Here is a 9,691-nt window from a genome sequence, read left to right as displayed (position 1 = left end):
ACTATCCAAAAGGAATCTTCCAACTTGTATGAAACTATGCAGAGTGAAGTAAGATTAATGTTGTATAACAACATTGTATAACCATATTATATAACAACAATTTCTACAATAAAAATAACTATAAAAATAAACAACCTCGAAAGCAGTAAGAACTCTGAAAAACGTGATGACCAACCCGATGAGGAAACATGCTCTCTGCTTCCTGACAGAGGTGATGGACTTAGGTTGCAAAATGAGATGTATTTTTGGATACAACCAATGAGAGAATTTGTTTTGTTTCACTATGCATATGTTTAATTTTTTTTAATTAAGCTTTTTATTTAATGTTTCCAAAAAAAATTTTATTCAAACAGACCAAAGCCCATGTCATCATAAGACTCCTCGGATTCTTCTATTTTTGCTTCCTCTTTCTTCTTCTCCTCAGCTGGGGCAGCTGTGCTAGCAGGAGCAGCACCTCCAGCAGGGGCAGCACCACTAGCTGCTGAGGCAGGTCCACCAACTCCTACGTTGCAGATGAGACTTGCAATGGTTACATTGTTCAGGGCCTTTGCAAATAATCCAGGCCAGAATGCTTCAACATTTACACCTGCTGTTTTAATGAGGGCATTAATTTTATCCTCCATGACAGTAACCTCATCATTGTGAAAGCTGAGGGCAGAGTAGATGCAAGAGAGCTCAGAGACAGCCATTTCGGGAAATGGATGAGGAGAGACTTATTTGTAGTGGTGGAAGTCGCTGACTGAAGAGAGGATCACCCCAACGTGGCCTTAGCTTTCCAAGAAGAACCAAGCACCTTACAGACAACTGAAGAGCTATGCATAGGTTTATTACAAGGGTCTTTTTTCCTTTTCCAGTGGTAGAAGGAGTGAGAGAGAGAAAATCAGTTCTCATTGATTAAAAAAATTATAAAACAAAAATAAAAGAAACCTTATTCAAACAAACAAAAACAAAAGGAATCTTCCATGAAGCCTTGTTGTTTGTCCTTCATTCTCAAAGAAGACCATGACATCAGGGAGGTGACCTCAAGACTTGCAGTGAATTGAATTTAAGTGAGACAGGGCTGTGCAAAGTCACCAACCTCACTTGATCCTAGGGCTAGGTAATACAGTGGATAGAGCATTGACCCTGCGGTCCAGAGGACCTGAGTTCAAATCTCACTTCAGACACTTATGACCCTGGGCAAGTCACTTAACTCGGATTGCCTCTCAAAAAGCAAACAAAAAGGAGACAGGAAGCTTAGAGGAATGGGAATCAGACCCTTAACTATTACATGCAGCTTTAGTGCCATGCTTAACCACCAAGATGTTGATTCTAGAATGTTGTGGCTAGAACTTCTTACTTCCGTGAAGAATCATTGTTCCAGAAATTTCACGTGGATCCCATACTCCTATAGCCCCTCCTCAACTAGCCTGATAGCAAGAGATAGCTAGGACAAGGTAAGGGAGGTGTCTGACTTCAGGTCTTTGCAGTCCCTGTTAAGGATTCAAAGCATACAAATGAAAACCTTCTTGAACACTACAACTACTGTGTCTTCCACCAATAGTGACCACACAGGCCCTGTCACTGGTGCCAAAGGAGGACACCCAAGATGGGGAATGGTGTCAGTGATAGCTTAGTTTTTAGTAGGCAGGACAGACTTGAAAAGCCAGCTGTTTGCAGGTAACTGGGGGTTCGGAGCATTTCTTCATTTTTGCCAGATCTGCAAAGCCTATCTATCCTATCTCTGCAAAAATGTCTCTATTTCCTAGACCCTTATTCTGCATTTGGCTAGGTAAACAACATGTCTAGTGTGCTTCTTTCTCAGCACTTCTTGGCCATGTCCCTTCCCTGAATTGACAGAGTTCCTTTTGAACAGATATAGCTTAGACTTGGCAAGCTGTCTATTCTACTACCTCCTCAGTATTTATCAACTATAATCTCTTCCCTAACCATTACAGCTTGATTTCATGGCCAAAACTATGAGTCAAATCTCTCAACACCCCCAACTTATCCACAATCAGACAGGAACAACAGGATTTGGCTGGCTCTGATGACCCCACCCTAGTTATGGCTCCATACTTGACCCCAATCAATTTTTCATGGAGACTATTAGTGTTGGAATAATTTAAGACAATTTATTACAGGAAGAAAGGAAAGGGGAAAAGACAGAAAGAGGCTACCAAAGGGATAGTAAAGCACCAGATAATTTTAAATTTGTATAAGATACTTATACCTTTAAAATCTTGGTAGTTGCTTTGACTCAGCAGAAAGAATAAAAATGAAGCATGGAAATCATTTGTGTGAATCTCTCAAATAGGATATGAAATGGGTATTCATAGAAGAATAATATAAAATGTGTAAGGTAAGAAGGCTGTGGTTCCAACCCCCTAGCTCTCCCTTACACACACACATCTCAGTTGATGTAATCACACATGATATTTGGTTTTAAACACTTATTAATCATTTATCATGTACCAGGAAGTAAGGTAAATGACAGGGATACAAATACATCCCTGTCAAGGAGCTAACCTCCTTTTAAAAAAAATACATTTTTATTTTTATTTCATTTAAAAATCTCTTGAATTTCCCCCTGTATCCTTTCCATCTCCTCCTTTCAGAGAGCTGTCTCTTATCATAAAGAATATTTTTTGTTGTTTTTTGGTTTTTTGAGGGGCAATTGGGGTTAAGTGACTTGCCCAGGGTCACACAGCCAGTAACTGTTAAGTGTCTGAGGCCAGATTTGAACTCAGGTCCTCCTGACTCCAGGGCTGGTGCTCTATCCACTGCGCCACCTAGCTGCCCCGAAGCATTCACTTTTGATGATTTGTGTTTGGGGTTTTTTTTTCCTTTCCATTGTTGTAGTCACTATGTATATTGTTTTCTTAGCTCTGCTTACTTCCCTCTACATAAGATCATGTCTTTCCATGCTTCTCTGCATTCATAATAATACTTGTTTCTTATATCACAGTAACATTCCATTGCATTCATATACCATAATTTGTTTAGTCATTCCTCAGTCAAAGGGCATCTACTATGTTTCCAGTTTTTTGCAATCACAAAAATGTGCTGCTATAAATATTTTAGTGTATATGGGAACATTCTTCTTATCATTTATATACCTTGTGGTATATGCTAGTAGTTGAAACTCTGGGTCAAAGGGTATAGACATTTTAGCCCCTTTATTTGCATAATTCCAATTTGCTTCTCAAAATATTCATACTGATTCAGTCCTCTACCAACAATGCAGTAGTTTGCTTATCTTTCAACCTCTCCAATATTAATTTTTCCCATCTTTTGTCATCTTTGCCAATTTGCTGGTTGTGAGGTGAAGTCTCCGGAATATTTTGATGTACATTTTTCTTATTTGTGATATGAAGCATTCTTTCCTATGGTTATTAATAGTTTGTAATTATTCTTTTGAAAACTGTTCAAATCCTTTGACCACTTATCTATTGGGAAATGGCTCTTGTTCTTATATAAGTTATTCATTAGCTATCTATATATGTTGGATTCCAAACCTTTATCTATGACATTTGACATAAAGATTTTTTCCCCTGTAATAATTTTTCCTTCCTATCTTAACTGCACTAATTTTATTTGTTCAAAAGTATTTCAGTTGAATGCAACCAAAATTACCTATCTTATCTTTTTTTTAAATGTCCTCTATCCATGATGTGGTTAAGAATTCATCTGCTACCCATAGCTGTGAAAGTCATATGATCAACTTTTTTCTCATTTTTAATTGTGTGATCTTTAATATTCAGATTATATATACATTTTGAATTTATGATGGAATATGGTAAAAGAAATGGATCTAAGTCTAATTTCTACCAGACTGCTTTCTAGTTTTCCCAGCAGTTCTTATCACATAGAAATTTCATAAGAAATTTATGTCTGGGGGTTTATGGAACACTGGGTTATTGAATACCATTATTTCTGTTTCTCCATAGTCTAATCTGCGATGAGATTGTAATGTATATACAAGATAGGTCTAAATCCTGATCTCTTTATGAGGTGCAGGCCTTTCTGGCTAAGTTAATAAAGGAAGTAATGCTATTACCTAAGAAAATAAATTAGCCATAACTAAGCCCTGAGAAGCTCAGTGAATTTGAAGAGTTTGAGTTTACATTTGAGAGCTAAAGACAGTGGCAAAAAGAGATCCCTGTTCCTCTACCCGAGGGAAGAAAGGAAAGAGATTGTCTTTCTTCCTCCCTTTCATTGGCCAAGACATGGGAGTTACTGGACCAGTAAGAGATACTGCATCCAGTGGGGAGAAGGGACACACTCTGAACAGACATGGATACAGAGAGATGGTCACTTGAGCAAGGAAGCAGCTTTAAGCGTTGTGATTTGGGCAATTAAGAGTAGATCTGTGGAAAGGCAAGTGTGCATGAAGACTCTAGGTTGGAACAGCTTCCAGGTCCTACACTACAAGAAGTTGGGGGTTGCCTTTACCACATGTGTATCTTACATACGGGTCTTACTGCCACACTGTACCATTTGATCCTCCTCTTCTCATGAGCACTGTGTATATCTGTGGATGAAGGTGTTCCAAGTTTATGAGAGGAATCGTTTACAGCAATAATTCTTACTGTACCATCTTAAGTAAGTGCTTCTGCTGAAAGATAATTAAGTTGATGCCAGCCAAGATGGTGCAGTAAGAAGAAGCAGCAGCAGCAGTACAGGCCAACTTTCTCTACACATTCTCCAACAAAATTCTAAACAGACCAGACTAGGTAGAGATATGGAAATCTAAGGAGAAATTTCAATGGGACATCTTTCAAGCCCGACATAATAAAAGACCTATAGGCAAGTAATCAGAACAGATGCAACAGGGGTGGGTTGGGGTCTTGGACTCAGTCCTAGACCCAGGCCAACAGCATGAAAATATAGATTCATTACCCAGGACTCTGAACAAGACTGGGCCAGCAATGAAACACAAGTTGGATTATCGAATAGCTAGGGTTTAAGGTCTCCCAGAGGGGCTAGATCTAGGATGTATAGAACAAGGCCAGACTAGCAGTACAATTGCTGTGAATCTACTGGACCTTTTGGCTAGCTGACAGGGACTGGGGTCAAGTTCTATCTCCTACAGCGTCACCCAGGGGCAGGTCTTTAGTATATGTTGCCTACAAAGAAACAAAGGTCAAGAGTCTGAAATGCCTGGGGAGACAATGATCAGACCATGCTTTTGATCTGACTGCATAGGGCCCACTGAAAGTGTGCAGTAACTTGGCTCAAGCTGACCCATGATCCTTGAAGAACACAGCACTTGATGGATTTAAAATCCAGGGGTAGGGCTTTAAATAAGACAAGCCAGGGTCATATGATGCCACAGCAGTCCCATCAGAAGTGCATGGAGCCTTGTACTAAACAAAGTCACCAGGAAGTAAGGCTAGAAGAAAAGATAAAGAATTATTATGGTGCCATGAATGTCCAAGACACAAACCCAGAAGAAGAAAATAACTCCACAATACCTCAAAGAAAAACTTATCTTGACCACAAGATTAGTTAGAATTCTTAGGAGCAATGAAGCAAGAGGGTTTTTTGTTGTTGTTAATTTTAAAAATGATATTATAAATGAATGAAATCACTAAAGAACTGGAAAATAAAAGAAAACCTTGGAGGAAAGACTTGGAAAGAATTAATAGCTTAGCACAAAAGGTAAAACAAAAACAAAAACAAAAGTCCTTTACCTAAGTAACAGATTCCTTTAAAAGTAAAATGGCCCAAACATAAGATGATTACGTGAGACATCAAGAAATAGCCAAAAGTCAACAGATTGATAAAATCAAATCTTTCAACAAAGTCAAAATATTGCATATATAGAAGGATCATATCAAAAACAGCTGACCTGGAAAATAGAATAAGGTGTGATAATGTTAGAATCATTGGACTACCTAAAAGTCATGACCCCAAAAGAAGTACAAATACTATATTTTAGAAATCATGAAGGAAAATTGCCTAGACAGAATAGAACAAGAGGGTAAAGTAAAAATATAAGGAATCTATGGATCAACTCCTCAAAGAAGCCCCTAAATGAAAACTCTCAGTAATCTAATAGCCAAAATCCAGTCCTAGCAGCTTAAAGAAAAATAACTCAATTGTCCAAAAAGAATTCAAGTGCTGGGGCAGCTAGATGGCACAGTGGATAGAGCACCGGCCCTGGATTCAGGAGTACCTGAATTCAAATCTGGTCTCAGAAACTTAACACTTACTAGCTGTGTGACCCTGGGCAAGTCACTTAACCCCCATTGCCTCACCAAAAAAAAAAAAAAAAGAATTCAAGTGCTAAGGAACCACACTCAGGATCACACAAGCTCTAGTAGCAACCATTTCAAAAGAGTGAAGAGTATGGAATATAATATTCTAAAAGGCAAAAATATAGACATAATGAAAAATAAGCTACCCAGCAAAACTAGGTATAATTGTAGGTGAAAAATGGATTTTTAATGAAATAGAAGACATAAAATGTAAATACAAGTGAATAATCAGAAAAGACTTTATAAGAATGAAGTATTGGGGCAGTTAGGTGGTACAGTGGATAGAGCACTGGCCCTGGATTCAGGAGGACCTGAGTTCAAGTCCAGCCTCAGACACTTGACACTTACTAGCTGTGTGACCCTGGACAAGTCACTTAACCCCAATTGCTTCACCAAAAAAAAAAAAAGAAGTGTTTGCATTCTATTGGAGGGCATGATCCAAGTGTCTCCCAAGAACCTTCATGTCACTGAGGATCATAAAAGGAATCAAATAAGACAGAGGGCCTAGGAGTAATTGTTATTTTATATGATCATAAAAGAAATAAGGAAAGGGAAGGGTAAAAGAAGAAATTAAAAAAGAAAAGGGGAGGAATGGGAGAAACTTTATCTCACATCATTTGAGTGCAAGTAGAAGGCTATACAAATGAGGAAGTAGTTAAAGGAGCAGTCATTACTGAAAATTCATTTTCATATGAACTGGTCAAAGGAGGGTAGAACACATACACAAAGCATTTGGGATAGAAATGAATTCAACTCAACAGGGAAGAAAGAGGGAAAGGAAAAGGGGGGAAAACAAAGAATAAAATAGAGGGTAGAATGGATCATAAATAGCTGAGTCTAATGACTGATTTTTAAAGAGAAGCACACTGGTGAGGGCTTGTGAGCTAGGAGTAGCTAGCCATAGAATTAACCCTAGAAGATAGCAGCCACTCTGATAACCCAAACCTCAAATGGGAGCCCAAGTTTTGAGTGTAGCCCTGGGTAGGAATGTGTAACAAATAAGATCACTAGATGTACACTTTTATGTTTTTTCTAGCAATGTTTTTGGATAGTCCTGAGTCATCCACACTCTTTAATAGTCCCCTTTGTGAACTACTGAAATGGTCTAGAAAACGCAACTGTTGTAAGCTATGGCAGCCAAGAAGACTTGTTTTCAATTTACCCTTGTTTCACAGTTTGGAGTTGTTCATGTGTCTTTCTTCACCTCATTTCCTTAAAATTGTTTCTTCCTCTAGTTACATAACTCAGGTGTTCCCTTGTTTAATTTTAATCATATGGTGCCTGATTCTCCAGTTTTAAATGTCGAAGCCTTACAGCTTGCATACTATTAGTTCCCATTGGGTCATTTCTAAGTCCTATATACTCACTGATGTAGGAATTGTGCAGATTCTGAGTTATTTATTGCATTAAAATCCCTCATCTACAATTACCACTTGGGTCACCTCAGCTAGGGCCATCTTCCAGACAGTGCCTGCTTATCTCTAGTTGGTGAATGTTTTGATGCAACAACCTGTCCCAGAATTTGAGAATATATGGACTTCTCAGCTGATTCAGTAGCTGTTCCTGTCCTGTATTTTTGCATCAAAAATAATCCATTTGATTTGATTAGTGAGTATAACCAGTACCTTTATTTGTTCAGCTAGGATATTTGAGAATTGTTGGGCAGACCAATGTATCAACAGCATGCATTTGTCAGGAACCTGGAATATCGTTCATCTGAAAGAAAAAAAGATCAGCTGTGTCCTGGTGGCTGCAAAAGAAAACAGGAGTCTGTAGTTCTATGGGGATGGGGAAGAACAATTGGAGTATTTAGAAGCGTGAAGAAGTGGGTAAATAATAGTTGTTTGGTAATTGAAATCCTAACCTGAAAGTGCAAGTGGTGGAATTAAGGGGTGGCTAGGTAGCACAGTGGATAGAGCACTGGCCCTGGATTCAGGAGTACCTGAGTTCAAATCCGGCCTCAGACACTTAACACTTACTAGCTGTGTGACCCTGGGCAAGTCATTTAACCCCAATTGCCTCACAAAAAAAAAAAAGAAAGAAAGTGGTGGAATTAGAAATAAAAGGTGTGTTCTGATTGAACATTGCAATGAGATCATAGGTTCATAGATTCAGAACTGGAAAGGACCTTAGAAGCCTTTATTTTACAGATGAGGAACCTGAGGCCCAGAGAGGTTAAGTGACTTGTTCAAAGTCACATATTGTCAGAGCTAGGACTCGAACCCAGGACCTTTGAATACAGGGACAATACTCTCTTTACTTGTTTTTTCTCAGTAAATATTCCTTTATTTAAAATTTTGAGTTCCAAATTTTATCCCTCCTCTCCCTCCCCTCCTCACTCCATGAGGCAGTAAGCAATCAGATACAGGTTATACATGTGCAATTATATAAAACATTTCCATATTAGTAATTTTGCACAAGAAAACTTGAATAAAAGAAAAAATGAAAGTAAAAAATAGTATGCTTAAATCTGTGTATCAATATCAATTCTTTCTTTGGAGGTCGATAGTATGCTTCATCATTAGTCCTTTGGGATTGTCTTGGATCATTGTATTGTTGTCTCTCTTATCAAAAGTAGTGTGTTTTAATCTGAGTCAGAGTGCTTTCAGTATTGTATGTTTGTAATTGATTAAGGAGTGAGAATTAATGTGTTCTTTTTTTTTTTTTTTTAGTGAGGCAATTGAGGTTAAATGACTTGCCCAGGGTCACACAGCTAGTAAGTGTTAAGTGTCTGAGGCGGGATTTGAACTCAGGTCCTCCTGACTCCAGGGCCAGTGCTCTATCCACTGCGCCATCTAGCTGCCCCAAGGATTAATGTGTTCTAGTTGGATGTGAAGCTAGGGAATCTAACACTAGTCTCACTCTGCTGTGCCTACCTCTATCCCCATTCCCCAATTTAGTGAGATATGATGACGTTCTCCTGTAGGATAAGATACAGTCCAAGTCACTGCATCTGAATCAACCATATCTCTTGCCTTTCTGTTTCTGTTTCAGAAGATTGATTAGGGAAGGCATAATTTGACCTAGGCCCCTCGGTGTTGTGACACTGACATTATGAAAGCATTTCTGAAATAACTGAGGTCAACAATTTGTACCCACAAACTATGTTTTTTCTGTCTGCCAAAAGCTGGTGATAAATCAGATGCCTCCAAATTTAGACAAAGTTGGGAATAACATAATTATTTTCTAGGTAGCTCTTGGCTAAAGCCATCAGGATTAATAACTTGTTCCAATTCCTGTCCTTTATCTGCCATTATAGTTTATCCTGGATTCATTGCTCGGGTGGTATCTCTAGAGCAAGTAGGATCTCCAATTCTCACATTCAGTGGCTCTTCACCTCCACACTGGTTATTCCCAGGAAAGTTGCTACTTATAGAATTAATTATAGAAACAGTTATCCCACCAAGGTACCCAGTTTAGAAGTATGAATCAGGTATGGAATATATATG

At 38.5% G+C, this 9,691-nt stretch overlaps 1 protein-coding gene across 1 annotated transcript; it reads right to left on the bottom strand.

Moving 5' to 3' along the window:
• Positions 1-341: 341 nt before the first annotated feature.
• Positions 342-689, bottom strand: LOC122755185 (60S acidic ribosomal protein P1-like). Its single transcript, XM_044003522.1, has one exon. The coding sequence runs from the start codon at positions 687-689 to the stop codon at positions 342-344; it is 348 nt and encodes a 115-aa protein (XP_043859457.1).
• Between the last annotated feature and the right edge of the window lie 9,002 nt (positions 690-9,691).

The sequence above is a fragment of the Dromiciops gliroides genome, chromosome 4 (genome assembly GCF_019393635.1).
Source record: "Dromiciops gliroides isolate mDroGli1 chromosome 4, mDroGli1.pri, whole genome shotgun sequence".
Classification (NCBI taxonomy): domain Eukaryota; kingdom Metazoa; phylum Chordata; class Mammalia; order Microbiotheria; family Microbiotheriidae; genus Dromiciops; species Dromiciops gliroides.
The sequence above is the reverse complement of the archived record's forward strand: the minus strand, read 5'-3'. Positions and strand labels throughout refer to the sequence as shown.

Coding starts and splice junctions, on each gene's coding strand:
- LOC122755185 (XM_044003522.1), bottom strand. CDS start 689: ATGGCTGTCTCTGAGCTCTCTTGCATCTACTCTGCCCTCAGCTTTCAC.